The sequence below is a fragment of the Bos mutus genome, chromosome 21 (assembly GCF_027580195.1).
Source record: "Bos mutus isolate GX-2022 chromosome 21, NWIPB_WYAK_1.1, whole genome shotgun sequence".
Taxonomy (NCBI): Eukaryota; Metazoa; Chordata; class Mammalia; order Artiodactyla; family Bovidae; genus Bos; species Bos mutus.
Genome location: NC_091637.1, coordinates 15,842,826 through 15,865,788, shown reverse-complemented (window position 1 = coordinate 15,865,788; position 22,963 = coordinate 15,842,826). Strand labels below are relative to the sequence as shown.

General features: G+C 49.1%; 1 protein-coding gene across 1 annotated transcript in view; it reads right to left on the bottom strand.

Annotated features, from left to right (window-relative positions):
* AKAP13 (A-kinase anchoring protein 13) overlaps positions 1–22,963 on the bottom strand; it is a 245,086-nt gene that overhangs the window by 10,463 nt on the left and 211,660 nt on the right. Inside the window, 14 exon segments of the mRNA XM_070358158.1 lie at positions 1,069–1,113; positions 1,573–1,643; positions 2,334–2,495; positions 7,241–7,435; positions 10,256–10,338; positions 10,437–10,618; positions 11,317–11,393; positions 14,636–14,884; positions 15,965–16,082; positions 16,199–16,324; positions 17,940–18,190; positions 18,741–18,893; positions 19,513–19,625; positions 20,976–21,111. Of these exon segments, the coding sequence (XP_070214259.1) occupies positions 1,069–1,113; positions 1,573–1,643; positions 2,334–2,495; positions 7,241–7,435; positions 10,256–10,338; positions 10,437–10,618; positions 11,317–11,393; positions 14,636–14,884; positions 15,965–16,082; positions 16,199–16,324; positions 17,940–18,190; positions 18,741–18,893; positions 19,513–19,625; positions 20,976–21,111 (1,961 nt within the window).

The window sequence follows — 22,963 nt, the reverse complement described above, 5'->3', positions numbered from 1 at the left end:
GAAGTCCCAGCTGGCCAGCTGACTCTGGCTGAGCACCCGCAGTGTGCAGTCCGAGCTGGAATGCCTGGAAGCCACTGGCCTACGATCTCTTACCCAACTCTTCTCACTCAGCGTGGGGTGGGGCGGGGGGAGTTGGCAAGTGGAAAAAACAACTAAAGGGCTGCTTTTTAAGCAGCACAGGAGTGGGGCAGTCTGTGTGAAAGCAGGTTTACTTCATTCACTGAAGGGGGTTCCTTCAGGGTGTCACAGTGTGCAGACTAACAGGCCAACACAGAAGACAAACCGCTGCCTGGGTTTTAGGGGAAAAAGGAACGAGTCCCTGCATCTGACATTCTGAAACGAAGCCCCTCAGGGATTTTCAGGTGTTCTACGAAAAGCAGGGAGAAGCGCAGAGCACACCCTGAGAGGGACCCCCGCCCCTCCCTGTCCCGGGTCCAGCAGAGCACACCCTGAGAGGGACAGCCTCGCCCCTCCCTGTCCCGGGTCCAGCTCCCGCTGCACAGTGTCACATGTGCAGAGTCAACTAAGCTGGAGCCTTCAAGAGGATCTCCTCAGAGGAACCCGAGGAGACGGGGAGACGGTGAAAGACCTGGGTTACCCCGCAGGGTCGGCGGAAGGCAGGGAGCCTGGTCTCTAGCCAGGGGACGCCTGGACTACTTTTTAGAGTGACATATGGAGTCAGAAGCAGTGCTCAGAGAAGAAAACTCAACTGGAGCCACAGTGCAGAATCACTCACAAGTTCCTCTGTCACGCTTCACACTGCAGCTTTGGGTGCCAGGTTAAAGTTACAGCCAAGCTGGTGACAAATTCTGCTCAGCGTGCGTGGATGGAGAGAAGCCACTGTGGGCGCTTCGTGGCCCACGTTCAGAGAAAGCAAGGGGCTTCTCAAGGACAGAGGAGCAGAGGCTGGTTTAGGAGGCAGCAATTTTCTGGCAAAAAACCGACAGGACGATGCTCTGGGGCCGACGACAGCATAGTTTGCTCAACAAGGCAAAGCAGAAATGAACAGGCTCAACCTTGGAACTTCAACAAAATCATACTCCTTTAAAGAGCTCAGAGTGTCCTTACCTCACTGTTTCTTTTATGCATAAATACCAGGTTAGCATTTCCACCCTATAAAATAATAATAAAAAAAAGTACATGTAAAGAAAATGAAGATTGAGGCAAAAATTATATTCAGTGTGTGTCTAACTTATGCCGTGACGTCCCATGTTCGTTCTTTCTACATTGGGGCAGTGAAGAGGTGACACTGAACTGTTGCGGAAGCCTTGCAATGAGTTCAGGTGGGGGCAGTGTGTGTTTAAACAAGGCTCTCAGTGGAACCGGTCCAGCCGGGGGAGCTGTGTGCCGGAACGTGATGTCCAGAACCAGAGAGGCCCGACGGCCAAGAACATGGGGCTCAGAACGGTGCTGTTTGCTTAGAAACGTGCTTTCCTCTCAAGATGAAGTAGGAAATTAAAAGGGCAAACTGGGCGTCCAAAACACGATCACAGTGGACTAATTTCAAGACGATGTGCTTAGAGGAAGGGCCCGGGAGGATGCAGGGAGGCAGTGTCTCTTAGCAAGAAATACCTTTTTCAGACCACTGTCCGACTCGGTCCTCCTGAGGTCCTGGCCATCGTCTCCCTCCTCCTTCTCACCTCCTGCACAAACAAACAAGTACTTTTTTCAAGTTGCAAAACAGATTAGTCAAGAAAATACTACATACACAGCTTAGGTACAAAATACTCCCGAATCTTAGTAATGCCAGCAGAAGGGCAGCCACGTGATTATTAAACAGTTTTACTGCTACAGAAGAACTAGGAGCAGAAAGGAAAAAAACAGTCTTATTGCCCCTTTGGCTATAGCTTAGCTGAGATCTCAGGAAAACCTCTTATTACTCAAAACGAACTCAACACAGATGGAGGTCCTTGAGTTCCAGCAGCTGGATACTTAGGACCTCACTAAAACCTTCCCTGTCTGAGCAGGACAGCGGTGATGGAGCCACTGAGTACAGATGGTTTTTCGTCCTGATGGTGAAGGACTGCCCAGAAGAGCACATGAGCTTAAAACCACTGACCTGGGGGCTTCCCTGCCAAGAATCCACCTGCCAGTGCAACAGACTCGGGTTCCATCCCTGATCCGGGAAGATCCCACATGCTGCGGGGCACTGAGCCCGTGCACCCGAGAGCCGGTGCTCCGCAGAAACCACAGTGAGAAACCCACACGCCAAACCAGGCAGCAGCCCCAGCCCACCGCAACTAGAGAAACGCCCGTGCAGGGACAAAGACCTAGCACAGCCAAAAATAAATAAATACAATTATATTAAAAACCACCACCACCACCCCACTGACCTTTTGAAGCATTCATCTGATGGCTGTCAAACCCTCCAAAGGTCTCCGCTCTCCGGGGCAGGGACACGGGGCCGACCATGCCCTCCTGCTCTGCAGGGCTGCTGACGACCTGCCCAAGCGAGCCTCTTAGGCTGCCGCTCACCAGACCCTGCAGGATCTCCACTGGGAGACAGGAAGCGCACAACACTGACATCTCTTGCAATGTGAAAAGGAAAACCTCCTGATCAACACACTGTATGCACAGTGAAGATGATCAGAAAAGCCCAAAGCTGACTACAAGACTTCCTTTGTTCAGAGAAAGCTCTCAGCTAAGGACAGGTGTTGTAGTTGGATTCTGTTGGAAATGCAGAGATTAAACCTCCAGCCTTATTCACGTGAGATCTAGGAAATGTAAAAAGGGTACAGGGAAAGTTGGAGAAGGAAATGGCAACCCACTTCAGTATCCTTGCCTGAAAAACCCCATGACAGAGGAGCCTGGCAGGCTATAGTCCAAAAGGTCACGAAGAGTCGGACACAACTGAGTGAGCACAATACAGGGAAGGCAGAGTAATTTACTGGAAGGAGCACGGCTCCTGCAGTCAGACCAGAAGTAGCCAAAAAGAAATCTCCAGGAAGTGAGATGTGCCAATTTGAGAACAGCAGTGGAAAGTGCAGGCTTTCTGCCCCTCCCGTAGTGATGTCAGGGGGACAGGGAAGTCTGAGCATCTGAATTATCAAACCTGACCGGCCACGGTTCTCTTCTAGAGCAGCAGTGTCCCACAGAAAGGAGAAAGAGCTGAACATGGAATAGAAATTGAGCAGGAGAGATGCAACAGAGATGAAGGAAAAAGAAGGTCCGTGTGGAAAAAGGAGGAGAAAAGAGGCCAGGAATCTCCTAAGGAGAGCCACTGTCATCTTCTAAAAACACTGCAGGAAAACAACAGAAGAGGCCAGTGAAGTGAAAAAACCTATCTGAGCCTAAAAGTTTCAGCTCAGTTCAGTCGCTCAGTTCTGTCTGACTCTTTGCGACCCCATGAACTGCAGCATGCCAGGCTTCCCTGTCCATCACCAACTCCCGGAGTTTGCTCAAACTCAAGTCCATCGAGTCAGTGATGCCATCCAACCATCTCATCCTTGTTGTCCCCTTCTCCTCCTGCCCCCAATCCCTCCCAGCATTAGGGTCTTTCCCAGTGAGTCAGTTGTTCACATCAGGTGGCCAAAGCATTGGAGTTTCAGCTTCAGCATTAGTCCTTCCAATGAATATTCAGGACTGATTTCCTTTAGGATGGACTGGTCTGATCTCCTTGCAGTCCAAGGGACTCTCAAGAGTCTTCTCTAACACCACAGTTCAAAAGCATCAATTCTTCGGTACTCAGTTTTCTTTATGGTCCAGCTCTCACATCCATACATGACCACTGGAAAAACCACAGTTTTGACTAGATGGACCTTTGTTGGCAAAGTAATGTCTCTGCTTTTTAACATGCTGTCTAGGTTGGTCATAGCTTTTATTCCAAGGAGCAAGCATCATTTCATTTCATGGCTGCAGTCACCATATATGGTGATTTTGGAGCCCAAGAAAATAAAGTTTGACACTGTTTCCACTGTTTCCCCATCTATTTCCCATGAAGGTATGGGACTGGATGCCATGATCTTCATTTTCTGAATGTTGAGCTTTAAGCCAATTTTTTCACTCTCCTCTTTCACTTTCATCAAGGGGCTCTTTAGTTCCTCTTCACTTTCTGCCATGAGGGTGGTATCACCTGCATATCTGAGGTTATTGCTATTTCTGCTGACAATCTTGATTCCAGCTTGTGCTTCCTCCAGCCCAGTGTCTCACATGATGTACTCTGCATATAAGTTAAATAAACAGGGTGACAATATACAGCCTTGACGAACTCCTTTCCCTATTTGGAACCAGTCCATTGTTCTATGTCCAGTTCTAACTGTTGCTTCTTGATCTGCATACAGATTTCTCCGGAGGCAGGTCAGGTGGTCTGGTACTCCCATCTCTTTAAGAATTTTCCACAGTTTGTTGTGATCCATACAGTCCAAGGCTTTGGTGTGGTCAATAAAGCAGAAGTATATGTTTTTCTGGAACTCTCTTGCTTTTTCTATGATCCAACAGATGTTGGCAGTTTGATCTCTGTTTCCTCTGCCTTTTCTAAAACCGGCTTGAACATCTGGAAGTTTATGGTTCACGTACTACTGAAGCCTGACTTGGAGAATTTTGAGCATGACTTTGGCTAGTGTGTGAGCTGAGGGCAGTTGTACAGTAGTTTGAATATCCTTTGGCATTACCTTTCTTTGGGATTGGAATTTTTACATGAAAATGAGCGACAGAAAAATATCAAGGTCAAATCCCACACAAAGTTAAGAAAAGAGAGAGAGAAAGAAAAAGGGGTGCAGCTGCCGTATACATAATACAAGCACATCAGAAGGACATGTCCGTAAAGTAAGTGTGCTAACAAGGTAAAAAAAAAAACCCCAAACTCAAGATGTGGAAGACCCTAGTCAGAATGGAGAGACACAGAAGGAAGGCGGAAAAACTCAAATAATTGGAAACAAAAAGGAAAAAATACCCCTTTCTGAAATCTAAACTAGACTCTGAGAGCAAGTAAACCCAACAGAAAATGACTTAAGAGAACAGAAGCTGAAAGGATACATTTACATGTTAAAAAGATGAAGATATAAAAAAAGCACTCTGGGAAAGCAAGAAGTGCTGAAGACAGGCAAAGGTGATCCAATAATATGGATAGTGGGAGTTCTTGAGGAAGAAAATCAAAGCCAGCGCACAGCAAAGACACTAAGAGCTGTAAGAACACATCTCTGAAATCTGAAAAGTTTGCGACTATAAATCAAAACAGAACGCTGTAAACCTGAGAACATCATTCCAGAATCACCATCACCAAGGCATATTCTAGTAAAATGACTTGGATTTAGGGGAAAAAAATCCTTTGGGCATCAAGGCAAAGAGCATGTGACTTATATATGGGGGAAATCAAATTACAACTGGACTCTGAAATGTTTTACGTCAGAGAAAAAATGAGTAACACATTTGAGAATTAGGGTACTTGAAGAAACTAGGATCTGAGGATTTTATATCCAGTAGAACAGACTTTCCAGTATAAAGGCACAAGTTATCACCAGTATATAAGGACGTGGGGAATATTATCCTCATGAATCTTTCAGAGGAACTAAAGAGTAAGCTTCAGACATCCAAGATGACTGGAGGGACGCTGATGAGAACTGGTGCTGATTCTTGCAGAATGAAGACTACGGGTCTAAAAAGGGGAGCGTGCCGTACACAACGGCTGGAAGTTGACAGTGTAGACAAAGTACCATTGATCAAAGCGGGGGTGGGCGGCATGGCGTTTAAGAGTCCTACTTCGTGACAGTGGTATTAGTGCCTGTGTGTTAGGGTAAATAAAGGATACTTTATAATGTATCCTTAAGAATGAGGATTCACAGTATGGAAGAAAAGAGATACAGGTGTATTACAGACGAGATGAAGTAAAAACAGGGCTTCCCAGGTGGCTCAGTGGTAAAGAATCCACCTGCCATTGTAGGAGACATAGGTTCGATCCCCAGGTTGGGAAGACCCCATGAAGGAGGAAGCAGCAACCCACTCTAGTATTCTTGCCAGGGTAATCCCATAGACAGGGGGCCTGGAGGCCTACACTCCACGGGGTCACAGAGTCAGACACAACTGAGCACGCAAGTAAAACACTGCAGCTCACAAGTGAACTGAATACATATCGGTGTAATTCATTACCGCCCCCCATACACATTTCCACCCAAGAGGTCCACTGAAAAGGCCCAACCTACCAACAGTGAAAACCCCAGCAGTGACAACCACCCCCAGCACCTAGACAATGGTCTTGAGACATCATTTCCCACTAGAAGAAACCACAGCTTCTCAGAGAAAGGCTAATGCCAGACATGTGCAGAAAACAAGACGAGCCCGAACATTTTAACAAACAGCGGCTCTCAAGACCGCTGGGGTCATGTCAAAAGTGTTCAGGGGCAACACGAAAAGGTGCACGCTGGCAGAGAGGGAGGCCCTTTTAGACTTTTCCAATAATGATAAGAAGTGCAATGGCTCAAAGCCCATCAGATATATTTAAATCAATGAGTCTATAATAATATTTTAAAAGTACTGGTCATTTTCAGAGAATGACCATAAGTCAGTTCACTATTTTGAAAACTGGTAAATAATAGGGGGAAAAAGATTTATCCTTTTATCGTGCTTCTCCTACATGTTACAAAAAATAATAAAAAAGACAGCTTGTGTCTCCAGATGAAACACTACAGGAACTCAGCTTGCCAAAGGCGTTTCACCTTTGAGCAACTGAGCCCCCAACCCCTCAAGAGCACCTTCTGAAGGAACCAGAAGGCAGAAGAACAGAACCGCTGCATGAATGAAGTCCAAAAAAGAGAAACTTGTAGGCCAAAAAGCTCACGGATAAGCTGTGTGGAAAAGAAGGGATAGTGGGGCGGATGGAGGACTATAAATAAAGAACCTTAAAAATGAGTATCAAAAACCACAGACACAACTAAATCACAGCGTCTATAAACATGCCTAAAACCACATATATGATTTTACATGGCCACATAAAAGCATAAAGAAACCTAAGGAATTACTCTAGAAGTCATAATACCTATGGCTTGTAGGAGGGAGGGAGAGAGCTGTGACGGGGATAGGAGATGCAGAAAGGCTTTTAGGGATCTGGCCACATTTTTATTTCTGGACCTGGGAAATAGTTATAAGGATGCTCACCTGATAAATAACCTACTAAAGCAAAACATGTTTTGAGTTGTTTTCTGTATTTTGTGTTTGCTTTTACAACGAAAAAAAGTGCTCAATGGTAGATAATGCTAACATGCAAACCACTGTGGGGGGGGGGTAGGCGATGCTGAATGTAAATTACCTTCATTTATTGCACTTTTCATTAAAGGTCCTCCTTTGAGAGCCTCTTCTGTGTTGGAGCGGAAGAGGGTTCTACAGCTGTGGGTTGGGGAGCAGTCCTCTGGCAAAAGTGTGCTGCACTCAGTCATGTCCCGGAAAATCATCTCCTTCTCTTCCAGGAGGAGCAGGATCTGCTGGTCCTTTTGCTGAAGTTGCTCTGTGGGCATTTGGAAAAGGGATCTGGTCATCTGACAGGTCAGCGAGAGGCGATGACTGAGACACGCGCGCCACCTCGTGGCAACGCCCGGGACAACAAGGAATGCAGCTTCCCCCACGCCTGCTTCCTGTTTCATCCTGAGGGCAGTATCAGATTTTTTATCCGTCATGTCTACTTGGAAAACTATCCCGGGTCTTTTGAGGCAAACCTGAGAATTTCCAATGTAACAAGTGTGCGCTGTGCCCCACTCTCCCATCGCCCTGCTGATTCCTCAGCCCCTGTACTCTTCTCCGGCTCTGTCCGTCGCTGCATCTGCTCTCTCCAAGGGGATCTTTCACACCTGCATCCAACCAAGTCTTCCATCTCCTCTTCTCCAGCGACATGTAAACCTGTTGCCCACCCGGGCCCTCAGTCATTGCTAGGCTGGCTCTCTTCCTCTCACTCTTTCTCTGGCACGTTACAGACCTGCACTTGGTCCCCCGGCTCCCCCTGGACTGCCTTCCACACCTGACACACTTCCTTCTCAGGGATCTCATCCACTCCCACGGCTTCAGTTACTTCTCACGTGCTGATAACTCAAAGTGTTAAGTCGCTCAGTCGTGGCTGACTCTCTGCGACTCCATGGACTGTAGCCTGCCAGGCTCCTCTGTCCACAGGATTCTACTGGAGTGGGCTGCATTCTCTTCTCCAGGGGATCTTCCCGACTGAAACCTGACTCTTCCACATTGCAGGCAGATTCTCTACTGTCTGATTCACCAGGGAAGCCCATTAACTCACACAAGACACCCAAGTCCTACTCACTTTTTGGGCACCAGACTGCTGAGTCTCATTGTCAAGTGGCACCTCCACTTAGACGCCTAGTTCTCTGCAGATCAGAAGCCTCTGTTCTCCGCTTCCGCCCACCACCCCATCCACCTCCTCCCTGGAGCCCTGGCCTCTTCCTCCGTCAACAGCACCTTCACCCCCCGGTTACCCAGGCTGGAAACCAGGGGGAGACTTCTCTCCACATTCTGTCCCACCACCCCCCAGTGGTTCCTCATCTCTCACTCGCCTCCAGCCCACTTCTCACCCAACTTATCCAGAGTCCCCCACTTGGTGTTCCCACTCCTAGTGGGCTCTCCCAGCGCCTGCAAGCAATTCTCCCAACTGGCATCAATACCGATTTAAAAAACTTGCTTGCTGCTGCTGCTGCTGCTGCTAAGTCGCTTCAGTTGTGTCTGATTCTGTATGACCTCATAGATGGCAGCCCACCAGGCTCCCCCGTCCCTGGGATTCTCCAGGCAAGAACACTGGAGTGGGTTGCCATTTCCTTCTCCAATGCATGAAAGTGAAAGGTCAAAGTGAAGTCACTCAGTCGTGTCCGACTCTTAGCGACCCCATGGACTGCAGCCCACCAGGCTCCTCCGTCCATGGGATTTTCCAGGCAAGAGTACTGGAGTGGGGTGCCCCTGCCTTCTCCAAAAAAACTTGCTTACATTTTGCTAAAAAACTATCATTCCCTGCTTGAACTTCAACATGTGGTGGCTTCCAGGCTTCGTCTCCCATCACTCAGCCCTGACTCCCAGACACACTAGACCTTCACTCCTTTTTCATTTTGCACCTGTTCTTCATCTGGTGAGTTGGTGTTTTTTCCCTTTTTTCAGATGTAGCTTCACATGTCAGTTTCTCGTGAGACCGACTACAGGCAAGATTCCCAGGTCCCATACACTCTCTACATGCCTGTGGCCCACAGGGCCCGCCATCTATGTAGGTCCCCCTCACGGCAGGGACTCCGGTTCAGGAATCACTGCACCCCCAGCACCGAGCACTGTGGCTGGCCAGGTGCCTCAGGCATGTGAAGAGAAGGCTGTTCCCTTCATGCTCATGTACATGGCAGAAAACCAACACGATACTGTAAAGCAATCATCCTTCAATTAAAAAGCGAGTGGTTCTCATCTCTGCCATCCTACTCACAGGAAGAGATAACAACGAGACACTGGCTCCAGTCTCAATCTGCTCATCATTTTTTTTTTTTTCCTCTCACTGTTGAAAGAGAATGAACTGAACTCCTCGGGAGCCTACATGTACTTGACTCTTGGCCTTACTTCTTTCCAGAGCACAACACATACTTCTTTTAGAACACTCAGTAGCGCCAAAGGGGAAGACGCACGAACAGCTCAGCAGACAGAGCCGAACCCGGCTCTGCAGGGAGCGGGGTGTGAGGCCCTGCGCCTCCGCCGTCGTGGGCCCAGCTTTCTCACCTGCTTTGAGTACAGCCTTGCAGGGGTGGAGACAAGACCACACGAGACAGCAGGCCTCGACAGACAGTGGTCAAACTGCACCTGAAGCAGACTTCGCCCCGAACACACTTGGAACTCAGGGCACCGTGGCGGGGGTGACCGATAAACGGATTAACTGGGAAATTCCTTCCCTCAAGCACCTTTCTCTCCTTCCTGTTTTAATCTTAGATGTGCCTGTGAATTCCAGCAACTTCTTCCGTTACATAGTACCGAGACTGTCACCAGGGCCCATGGACACTTTGGAGTCAGAGAACCAACATCCCCATGATCTAGTGTCAGACACGTTCCCACGGGCCATGCTCACAGCACAGAGTGTTCCTGCAGGACCTGCGTCGGCTCAGACCTGGTTTCTCTTTTGTGACGAGCTATCCCCCTCCCTGGTTCGCGCCCATCCGGCTAGCTCTGGAATCAACTGAAAATCTGCAGGGGTTCTGTGTGACTGTGCACCCTTCTCCCCGCACCCCCCGTCGTGTGACTGCACCCCCTTCTCCCCGCACCCCACTTTCCTGACAGGCCCTTGGGCCGCTGCCACCAGCTTCACCTTTTAACTCCCGGGCCTTGGTGTCCAACATCTTCTTTTCTTCCTCGTTCTCACTAGGAATTCCTTCATCTTCATCTCGGTTCCTGACACGACCGCAACAGAACATCGCGTTATTCAGAGGCCCGTTACCCCGATGGCGGCCCGTCCATCAAGTGATCCCGGAGGGCGGGGTGAGACTCACAGGGTGTTGATCGTGTCCTGGATGATCTGAATCCAGCTGTTGCGCTCCTCCTTGGAGCTGGCGTGGACTTCCACCATCTCAGGGTCCTTTATCCCCATACTGATGAGGAACAAGCCTTTCTCCTCATGCGCTACTTCCCTCACAATCAGCTTCTTCAGAGAGATCACCGTCGATTTCTGGTCCTGGAAAGTGGGGAGAGCGCAGCTAGAAAGACATGGACGCGACAACCCAACTCTTGAGACACCTTCCATCTCAGGGCGGACTAGACGCCCTTGAGGAGCCTATGACTTGCACGGGGCAGTGGGTATAGGCCAGCGCCGCGCTCTCCACACAGCCCACCCTCTCCTCCCCTTGCTGTGTCCACAGGTCCGCTTTCTACATCTGTGTCTCTCTTCCTGTCCTGAGACAGGTTCATCGTGCCATTCTTCTAGATTCCAAACATGTGGGTTAATACATGATATCTGGTTTCTCTCTCTCCCTGCCCCGCCCCCAAAAGCATATGGCTTAACAAACGATGGCAGATTTAGGAGAAAAACCAAAGAGCTCGTTATTTCACTCACATTTTATCCCACAGGAAATGATTTCCAAAAAAGAAACAAAAATTTAAGGCTATCAAGGTTCGAGTCCTTTCTGGTTTTTGTCAGACTCTGGTTGGCAAGGTTATAAGGGGGAATGATTTGTAAGACATAATACATGAGAAATACTGCAACGACAGATTTCTTTTTGGATCAGATGCCGAAGGCTCTCAGAAGGATTCTGAGGGAGCAGAAACATAACTGGAGGGGAGGAAGGTGGACAGAAAACTGCAACACTCACCACCTACCCTCACGGTTGTGAATACTGTTAATTACAAACAGCACAGATGAGCGGTTCAGCTTACCAATGATGCAAAGACGTACTTCTGGTCTTTTTCTTGAAGGAAGACCAAGATGTCAGTCAACAGGACTGCTTGAACCTCTGCAGAGCGGCGAGAGGAGAGAGAACCATGGTCAGTGGGCAAGGAAGCCCCTCCAGGGTGCACGACCAGACGATAACCCAGCAGCCCACCCACACGGCGCTTTATCACGCTCCTCCCAGGCCAGGGTCTGACACCTCTGCAGGGTCCACATCTGGCCACTAGATTTTTTAGAGGCATTTTGAAATGGGATCGATCACCAATACCCTGTTCTGAGAAGGTCTGAGCACTCAGTGCTGGAAAGATGGATCCCACAAGGCAAGGTCTTTAAGAATAAAGTACTTTAAAAGTTGGGAAGCAGGACTACAGCAACACATTCCACAAAGTAACTCTTGGTCACAGTGTTTCTCAGCTTCTGATCACGCTAAGGGGAAAGGCGTAAGATGGCAGACAGGAAGGCTGCCAGGAGGTGATGCAGAGGACTATTGCAGTCTCGTCATGAAAGGCAGGCTTCTTCCACAGGCCCTGGAGGACAAGGGGGCCCCCCAACACCCACACTATCTCAGGTACACCGAGCACCATGCTCTGCTTGGCCCAACATGTCGCCAGCAACCTCAACCTCTCCGTGCCACAGAGATGGCCTGCTCTTCTCAGCTGAGATGCAACAGGAGCCAAATTAACATCTCTAACTGGTTATGCTTGCTGGGCAGGGTGGGGGGCGGGGGATGGACAGTTAGGCGTTTGGGATGGACATGTACACACTGCTGTATTTAAAATGGATAACCAACAAGGACCTGCTGTCTAGCACAGGGAACGCTGCTCAACGTGCTGTGCCAGCCTGGATGGGAGGGGGTTTCGGAGAGAACGCATGCATATGCGTGGCTGAGTCTCTTTCCTGTCCACCTGAAACTACCACCACATTGTTACCTGGCTGTATCCCAATACAAGATGTTTTTGGTGTTCAAAATTAATAAATCAATCTCTAGTTGGATCCAGAAATCAAAAGAATGCCACCAACAGTTGCTCTAATTCTCGAGGAGTATGCAGTGACATTTCCCAGCGCCCCCTTAAGGACAAAGTGGGACATCCCTGGAGGCGAGTCGTCTACTGAGACCTCGTGGGCTGGCCCCTATCCGTACCACCTTCAGCCAGTAAAGGGGCTGGGGCGCCTATGACTCCCTGGGGAAAACAACAGGCTGACTTCTGCAGCCCCCTTCTGGGTGGTCAAGGCCCCTCCTGGCCTTTTCCACCACTTCTGCCAAGATGGGGGTGCCCCCCTGTGTAATTTACGGCAAAGCTACGAGGAACAGAGGCGAGCAGGCCCGCGTCCTGGGGAGGTCTAGTTTTCAGCGCAGACCACAGTAATTTTCCATGCAGCACTATTAGTTTTGACAACTTAGTTTTTTTTAAAGTTTACTTTTAAATAGTTCAGGTGTCTGCCAAAAAAAAAAAAGTTCTAACACATAAGTTTTCAACTTTAGTTTTGATCCTGAAGTTTATGTGACCAGTGTCAATAGATGAGAGAAAAACAATCCCATCCCCTTTCAAGGGTTACTCGACACAGGACTGGCTGTTCTTGGCACAAGTTCACTGGGGGCTGAAAATGACTAGAAACCAACTCCTCTCACCGCTGGAGACATTTTGGGCCGGGAAGCCTATCGTTCTGCTATTGCTTGGACCAGGACTTCGTTCCAACAGCTGGAATCAATTATTTTTTATTTCGGGAACGAATGAATCAACTGCTGCATGGAGAAGGAACAGGGTGCTGGCTCCAGGCAGTGGCCGCTCTAGGAAGCCTGCTCTCACAAGAGGACCGGCACTTCACGACCAGGTGGCGGTGGAGACGGCCTCGCCGCGGTGGGGAGGCCAGAGCCCCCGGCTGTGGTCTCAGGGTGTCACAGGAGGGAGCCCTGGGGACCACGCAGTGCATCATGGAGCAGGGATGCAGAGCTGGCTGGGGGCCGGAAGGGAGTTTCTTCTCTCTGAAGTGACCCTGCCTGGAGGACCTCCCCCGGGTCCCTGTACCAGGGACTGTCCTCAGCTCGGTCGGTGGTCCCGCCGGGCTCCGGCTGTCCTCCGGCCACACTCGAATCCACCCCTGTCCTGCTCAAATCCTCCGTTGTGAGCCCCTCCCGCCCCCGGGGTCACAGTCAGCCCCTCGCCTGGGCACGTGTCCACCCCCAGCTTCCTGCCTCACTCTGCTGCCCGCCCGCCTGCCCCTCCCAGGGCTCCGCGCTCTCACGCTTCCTCTTCTCCATCCTTCAAGATGTGACTCGAAGGCCCCTCTCCTCGCTCCTTCACGCCTCTGTTCCAGCAGCCATCACACCGCAGGGCAAGAACCTCTTTAAATGCCTGCAGTCCGAGCCCAACTTCTAAGCAGGGTGTCCTGAGTCAGCCACCTGCATGCCTCACTCTGAGCAGGGGGAGACCCGAGCTGGCTAAGGACACTCAGGCGCTGTCGGCAGCCTACAGCATCATCGGCCCCTCGCCGGTTCCCTCCCCTGAGTTTTTTTGCCAGTGGGGCGGCTTTGTGTGCTCAGCTCACTGAGGGCAGGGAGGCAGGCTGGGGGTACTCAAGGCTACTGGTGAGGTTAGAGTTACCAGACAGACCCAGAGGATACGGGTTTGATGAGGAAAATTATTAAAGAAACCAAACAAAAAATCCAACAGACCAGATGCACAGATGAGTGAACAGACCTCCTAATTTCCTTAACTTGATGGGGCTGATCATTTAAAAACAAAACAAAGATCAAACAGGAAATGAGTATCTTTCATGATCTCTTTTTCTCAGAGAAAAATAAAAGATATGAACAACAAAGTTTAATAATAAGTTGAGTTGTGACTTAAACGTTTCTCTAAGGTCTCAGGAACTGAAATTCCTCTAACATTTCTTCAGAACAATCGACGATGTATTTTTAATCTCAGAGAACCTATGAATGGGGCAGCTGATGGTGCTTCACTCCTGGCAGTGGTTTTGCCAAAGACCCCAACCCCAAATTTGCTGCCCGTCTCTCATGGGGAATCACATCTGCCTTAGGAGCTCGCATCTGAGTATGAAGCTGACTCTTTGCTCTTTAAAAATCTTCTCGTGCCCCTGACTGCACCAGATCCTTGTTGCCTTACTGTATCGGCGTGGTTTGTGAGCCAGCTCTGCCCAGGCCTTTCTGATACAAGACTAAGGACTGAATAACGGCTGCTCCCGGGGAACGCCTGGATGAGGGTGCCTGGAAGCGGTCTGGGGACACCTGCATCCTGCCTGCTCGCCCCTGGAGCGCGCGGAGCCTCAGACGTGAGCGGGCCTCACCTTTCAACCTCCCGGTCGCGCTCTTCAGAAACACGCTCCCGTCCCGCACCAGCTTCTTCCGCTTCAGGTCCTCCTTGGCGAACATCTGACCGCTCTTCATCCTCATGATCGACTTGCTGTCGGTCTTTGTGTAGATCTCGTTCAGACGAACCTTCTTCTCGTAACTTGCCACCTTGCTGTCCACGGCGCTGATCACGTCCTTCACCAGGCCCAGGGACTGCGTCAAGTCCTGCTGCTCCACCTCGTTGTCTGAGGAGGAGAGGAGAGCTCGGTCCCTACCGGGCAGGAGCGGGGTGCCCTGCCTCCGTGCCCCACAGCACTGTCCATGCTCTGCGGGCAGGGCGAGGCCGACACGCTGCAGTCACGTGCCGACCTCTGGCTCAGTCAGAGTTTAACTCTAAATAAGGTTAGATGTTTCAGTGAGACAGATGATGTGCACTCACGAGCTACGTTCTCTCTCTACATACACATATGTGCTGTGCTTAGTCGCTCAGTCCTGTCCGACTCTTTGTGACCCCATGGACTGTAGCCCACCAGGCTCCTCTGTCCATGGGGATTCTCCAGGCAAGGATACTGGAGTGGGTTGCCATGACCTTCTCCAGGGGATCTTCCTCATCCAGGGATTGAACCCAGGTCTCTTGTGTTGCAGGTGGATTCTTTACCATCTTTACCAGGGAAGCCCCATACATACATACATCGATGCATAAGTACTTATTTGGCTGCAGCAGGCCTTAGTTGCAGCACATGGGACCTTTAGTTGAGGCATATGGGATCTAGCCCTCTGACCAGGGATCAAACTTGGGCCCCCTACACTGGGAGGGAGGAGTCTTAGCCACTGGACCACCAGGGAAGTCCCACAAGCTACCTTCTAAAATGGAAGGAATCCAACATCTTTAGGGAGGGAGAGGAGCCTCCAGTCTTTTAATCTAGGTCTTTGTTTACCTAATCCTTAATGTAGCTGTGGCGGAGCAGGGCCAGCAGAGATAAAATCGAGCAGGGACTGATTAACTGAGAAACAGCAGCGATCCCTGCACTTGCAGGTGAGGTGGGAGTGTCCCCTCCCAGCCGAGAGAGACAAGTGACAAGCTCTGCAGGCCACTGAACTCTTGGCTAGGATCACGTAGTAGTTCCCTCCCTTCTTGCTCTCATTCACTCTACGTCTGGTGATGTGACATTTCATGTCTGTACTCAAGAAAACCATTTTTAAGAGAAAACACAGGCTTCTCTTTTAGTCCTCCTTGATGTGGAAGAGTCCTTCTACAGGGCCTCTGCTGGACAGACAGGCAACAGGCCACTGGCAAGTAAGACTGATTCAAGAGAGAGACTCACCTTTGGTACACTGCAGTATCCTCTGGAACAAAACCGGGTATTTGGTGATCCGCTGGGTTACAAGCAATATGCACTCGGGGATTCCCAGCCTCCGGACGACCGAACTGCTCATCTTCTTCTGCAAGGGAGGAGACCGAATGTCAGGAACGACCCGGAGGGGAAGGCTCGGGCTAAACCTCACAGGGACACCAGGCTCTGGGCAACGGTGGGGAATTCCACATTTCACATCACTACCTTCACGAAGGCCTGAAAGCGCTTGTCTTTGGTGTGGAGGTCTTTGAAGTAGTTCACGGACTGGTTGTGCTGCCCACAAAACTTGCCGTACGTCGTCTTTAAGCGTTCGGCATTCTCCCCCGAGAACTGCAGAGGAGAGCAGGCAGAGGTTACGCCACCACTCAGGGCTCTGAACTCGTGTTACCGCCATGTGCCCGGGGCCCACGCAACTCGCATAACCCAGGAGGGCTTCCTCACTGTGCTCAGGCTTGGGGGCTCAGTCCTGTCTGACTCTGCGACCCCACAGACTGCAGCCCACCAGGCTCCTCTGTCCATGGGATTCTCCAGGCAAGGATACTGGAGTGGGGTGCCATTTCCTCCTCCAGGGGATCTTCCTCATAACTTCCCCCAGAAGAGTGAAATGCTGCAGAAGATTTGGAAGACAGGCAGTTCCTCAAGAAGTTAAATATGAGTTACCATATGACCCAGCAGTTCCACTCCTGGCCATAAACACATGTCCATATAAGAACACGCACGTGAATGTTCACAGTAGCGCTGCTCACAACAGCCCCCAACCAAGGGGAACTAATCCTCGTGTCCATCAAAGGATAAACGGATAAAATGTGGTACTCACATATGAAAAGTCCAGTCACTAAGAACAACATACTGTTTTATTCCATTTATATACAATGTCCAGAACAGGCAAATCCAGAGAGAAAGTACATCAGTGGTTGCCTAGGGCAGGGGAAGTCGGGGAAGTGGGGGTGGGTGCTGATGATAAAAACGTTCTACGACTGGCCCTGGTGACGGCTGCTCAAATCCATGGATAAGCTAGACACCACTGAACAGCACACTTTACACGGGTGGATCACATAGCTTATGAATTACAGTTCAATAAAGCTGATATGGATAGTTAAAAAATAAACACAGAAGTATCCATGTACTGTGCAAAACATGTTCTAACTCCCAATTGTCATAAAAATAGCAATAAAATGAAGGGACTCACTAGAAGTCTTTCATGAGGAAGCAGTCTTAAGGATGTCTCCTTGGTAAGTCAGAAAGCTGTCAGAAACAGCCATGGTAAGTCACCTAGGGCTGCTTATCCTACTTAGCTTGGGCCAGCAGCCCCAATAGTTCCGCGTGGCCCTTCTCTAATTCCCGTGTGTGCTACCTCATCTGAAGCTACGCGCACTGCGGGGCAGCCGCTGAGTCTCTGTAAGTGGTCCCTGCAACACGCGCTAGCAGCCATTCCTGCTGGACTAAGCCTCTGCAGTCGGCAAGGCCTGAGCCTCACCCCAAAGCTTCACGGGAGCCTTTCCTTTCCCCCTGACCAACAGAGAAGCTGAAAGCAGAGACGTTTTAAGTGATCACAAAGCAAACACCCCCCAAAAGCAAGGAAACCTGACTTTTATTGCATACCTAGCATGTACGCTGGGTACTTTATATACCCATGGCTTTTAAATTTTAAAATAGCATTAAAAGAGAATACTGCCCTCAATCTCAAAAAAGGAAAACTGAGGGCTGGAGACATGGAACCACCCGCCCAAGCTCACAGAGATCACAGGCAGTTCAGGGACGAGAACACCTGGCTGCCAGTCCCCATGTGTGTGTATGTGTGTTTGGGGGTGTGCGTGCGTATGTGTCTGTGTGTCTTTATGTGTGTGTGTCTGTGTATATGTGTGTGTGTGACAGAGAAGTACCCAGGGCCCTGCTGTGTCTGTGTGTGTGTGTGTTAAGCGCCCGGGGCCCTGCTCCTGCTCACCTGCTGCACAAGCACGTCCCCGATCCTCTTGATGAGAAAGTTCTTCTCACTTTTATCCACCAGGGAGTCCTTCTTCCGCTCGAGGATCCGCTGGAAGAACTGGCTGTGGATGCTGATGAGCTCGTCCAAGCAGGGGAAGAGCTTCTCCACCATCTGCTGCTCGAAGAGCAGGTCGGCCATCATGCCCCGGCTGTAGACGTCGCTCATGATCTTGAGGGTGCGGAGGTGGTGGAACTCCGTCTGCATCAGCTCTGGGGGGCGACAGGGCTGGACCGTCAGGGATGCCCCCTCGCCGATTCCCCTGCTCCCGAGAGCCCGGGCCTATCTAAAGGCTGCTTACGGCCCAACTTAAACTTTAAGGCTGGGTCAAGAGCTGCCTTTTCCCTGAAGAGTTTTCATACTGTTCCTGTTTTTCATGGGACCTCACGCTGCTTTCTGACAGGCATCCTGGACTCCATCCCTCTCAAATGGTGGTTTCCAAAGTTACCTTCCATAACTGACTGTGCTCCCATTGCCCAGAAAGGACTTGTATTTAGTCTAGTTTCTGCTGCAGCTGAGGAATTAAACTGTGCTGTCACAGGGGATCTCTAAGAATACTGCATAAATAAGCACTCATACTCAATAAAATGTTCAATAAAGTTCAAGAAGATCATTTTAGAGAGAGAGGGAAGGACAGAAATAAGATCATGTCTCTATACCTCAAACCTTTTAAAGAAAATCCTGGAGATGGCTATAATACATACTTGAAAACTGACTTGCCATAGTGCAATAAACCTCAGCAGAGCACATGAGGAGTCTCACCGTAAATCACTTCTTGCCGCTTGACGACATCTTTCTTGTGCTGTTTCAGAAACTTGCTGTCTACGATCTGACTCCAAGACTCTGCTTCCAGCTGTTTGGACTCAGTCTCAAAATCTCCCATTAGCTGTCCTTCATTCATGTCTGTACCTACTCCTCAAAAAAAAAAAAGAAAAAGAAAAATATCGGTGTCAGAGTCCTGCATCAGTGACCTCTAAAAAAACCTCTGCTGGACATTCCTCAGGGTGATAACTTCATGAGATTATGCACTCTGCACTAAGACAGTGATATTCACTGTATATATATATATATATATATATATATATATTCTATTAGAAAGGAGCATTTTTCTGTTCAAGAGTGACATACACTATATTCGACTTTGGTTAAGGGTGAAAAAGTCACCTAAATTAAAGGTGATTAAGACATGATTCCTACGTAAAGCAAGAGCTAGAAGGGTCCTGGTGACTTTCCTTGTTTAAGAGAGAAGGTTTACAATTGTGAACTGAACATGTACGCAAGTCTAGGGGAAGAAGCAGTGTCTGCGGCAGAGGCTGACCACATTACTCAATGGCGTCCTTAAGTGGACGAGTACCCAACAATTGGATAAGCAGGTCCACCAGCTCGCTATAAAGCATCTGACGCTGCACAGGCAGTTCAGAGAAGCATCACAGGAGCTGGGAGAGCAGGCACCATCACTCCATGAGTGCCTGCGTTCCCGCTAACGGCACAGTCTCTGCAGACGCCCACCACACAGGCTGTGGCCTCCGCTTACCCTCATCAGTAAGGGACTCTGTGGACTCGTTGACCTTGCTGATTTTATTCAGTGAGTCTGTTGAGTGGGACAGGAACTTCCAGGTGTTCGATATGTTCTCATCGTTGCCAACTCTAGGGACAGAAAGAAACACATACTGTTGGGTGTATTCTGAGAAGCCATGGTTGCGAAGCTCTGAAAAACTACAAAATGACGTCGAAGGCAAATTACTTACGTCAGGTACCTGGCAACGTGCAACACGAACTATGAAGGAGGTCAGAGAGGCTTTGAAATACCACTGCAGCCATGAACTTTTTGAACCTTACAGTTTTATTTTTTAAACCATAAGTAACAAGAAGAATACTCTTCTTTCAAACTGCATACCCATTATAAATGCAATTTCTCTGTTTGAAACTCGTGTCTAACCACAACACCTTTTCCTCGTGTTCCCTAAACACCTACAGAGCCAGCACTTAACGCTAAACCATATTCTTTGGACTTTTCTCGATCCCAGCTAGCACATCAGGCACCTGGTTTACGTTTGTGGTATGGCACAGAGATAAACCAGAGTCACTTAAAACTAAATTTTATTTAAAGGCCAACTTTTAAAAGTCATAATATAAACTAATTGAGATGAGCTTAACAACTCTGAAAAGAAGATAATCACACCACTGGGACAGAATGATATAAAAATACCTGGATTTTTTTTTTTTTCTTCTTGAGGAGGAGGAACCATTATCCAGCACAGAGGTTAGGAAACACAGACAAAAGGAGATTTGCATCCTTCAGCTGGGAATTTTCCTCCAGTGTGGGTGAGGAGAGCTGCCAGGGACACTTTGAGCCCTACATTTGAGGTGACTTCTTTAGTTGATGGGAAGGCAGGCACCTGACCCCGAATAGCCAGCCACATCACAATCAGCCCTGTACTAACCACACATAGCCGGGGCCTCCACAGCCAGGGATCACAGAGGAGCTTGGGGCAGAGGAGGGGCTGGGAGCCTACTGCTGTCCTCGGCCCATTACTCACTCATGACTGAAGAGGCAAGACGCAAGGATGGAAAATAGAAATAAAAAAAAAAAAGATAAAACTACCCTCTCCTCCCAGGTTCATCTGACCAATAGTAAAGTATGACATCTGAAAATTTAAGTGGTTGCAGCCCAACATTCAGCATTAAATCTTTTTTTTTCTTTCCTATTTCCACTTCTTATTTTGATCTAAAAAATCATCCTCTTAGAAGGCAGGTTCTTTAAAGGCAGGACTGGTCATGGACGAAACCTTACTTGAGATGGTGTTCAATGGGGATCCTTGTTACAGAACGGCTGCATCAAATGTAGCCCTCACCCTGCTTGTCTCTATTACTCAGCTATGCACCAACTCGATAGGTTACATGTTCTTTCCCAAGAGCATCTTTTTGTCACATGGTATAAATTATGATGCTCTCATCGCCTGATGTCAACTGTACTGTCTCCACACCCCCACTTACCCAGCGATGTTCTGAATGGAGACGCTTTTGGAAAGCGCGATGCTCTGCTGGGACCGTCTGCTGGCAAACACTGGGGCGGCAATGGCTTCATCGGCCAGGAGGACAGCAGACCGAGGGCGCTCCTTCGGCTGGGAGGCTGCACGGGAGAGGACACCCCCGAAGTGTCAGTGACTCAGGCCCTCCAGCACGGACCCGCCTGACAAGTATCAAACAGGAACTGACCGCTTTAAAAGAGAGCCACCCTGGGAGTGTTAACTGGAGACAAAAACTCTATGGAGGTCAATGTGGTGAGAGTTACTGAAACTGCAAATGCCTATACCTATTGATCCAGTGGTTTCCTTCAGGACATGTTCGTGCCACAAGATTTACTTGTTTACACTTGCAATGACATATGACCAAAGGTATTCAGTGCAAAGTTCAGTAAAAGCAAAATGAGTTACCAAAATAAGGTCGGTTAATAAATCATGGTATATCCTACTGGTGGATACTATGAAGCTTTACAATAAAAACGAGGACACCCTGCATGAACTGACACAAAACTGCACGATAATATATTAACGGGGAAGAGAAAATCAAAGTGCAGCATAAAGTGCACCACAGACCATTTCTATGTTTAATCCAAATTGGTGACTGCTTTCATTTTAAGAAACTTGGAAAAGATAAACATAAGAAATGGAGTTACCTGTGGAGTGTGATGGAAATGAGGCCATAAGGATAAAGAATCATGTGAAAGCACCATGTGTTTAAAACTTTAAACTAATTCAAAGGGAAAAGGAGATTGAAAGAATCTTAAGGACACAAGCAGCCTCAGAGATGACCTAGGCCAGTGTTTTTCGTGTGAGGGGCTTTTTAGTTATGCAAATTCCCAGCCCTGTCTGTCCTGTGTGTGTGGGACCTAGGAGTCTAAGATGTTTTTTACCAGCTTCCCAAGAGTTTCTTCTGTACAATGTCTGAGAACACAGATTTTGACCAATTCCTCTAATTTACAGAGGAGGAAAATGCAACCTGGTTTGATGTCACCCAGCTAATTTGTCCTCATAACTGAGTATTTCTCATGTTCATCAGTCACTCAGTCATGTCCGACTCTTTCTGACCCCATGGGCTGCAGCATGCCAGGCCTCCCTGTCCCTCACCATCTCCCGGAGCTTGCCCAAGTTCATGGCCATTGCACACGCCCAAAGCGGACACTGGAGCTCTGATTTCGGGTCAGGCAATCACACTGACATCTGGGCAACAGATGATTTTTCCATGATAATGAAGCTCCTGACCTAGACGCGAGCAGCATTATCCGTCCAGCCCTAGGAGCGTATTGCAGGATGTGCTTGACTTAATAAAATGGATAAAGCCATTCAGATTCTATTCAGAAGAAGGTGATGTAATCATCAGAAACCTGCCACACGACTGCATGACCAGACCCTTCTTGCAGGAAATATGCACAACACCAGGAGGTGGGGGGCCTCGCCCAACAGGGAAGAAAGGCAAGAGGCAGAGAGGCGAACAGGCTCTAGTGTGAGGGACTGGAGTACCTCAGGGTCTCAGAGGGAAGCTGGTGAGCAGATAAAATATGATGGAGGAGCAGTTCCCTGGGGGCTCAGTGGTAAAGAATCTGCTTGCCAACTGCAGGAGCCAGGGGTTTGATCCCTGGTCTGGGAAGATCCCATGTGCTGCAGGACAGCTAAGCCTGAGCGCTACAACTACTAAGCCCTTGTGCTCGAGAGCCCGCGCTCCACAACAAGAAAAGCCTCCGCAATGAGAAGCCCGTGCACCGCAACTAGAGAGCAGCCTCTGCTTCCTGCAACTACAGAAAAGCCCACACGACCACAAAGACCCAGCATGGCCAAAGATAAATAAATAATTAAAAAAAAAACCCATCAGATGGAGGGAGAAACATCAGTCCTTGAATGGGGAAGTCCCTGAAGGGAGGACGTGGACAGGCGGACGGGAAAAGAGGACATTCTGAGGAGGAGGGCCGTCTGAAGGGAGAAACG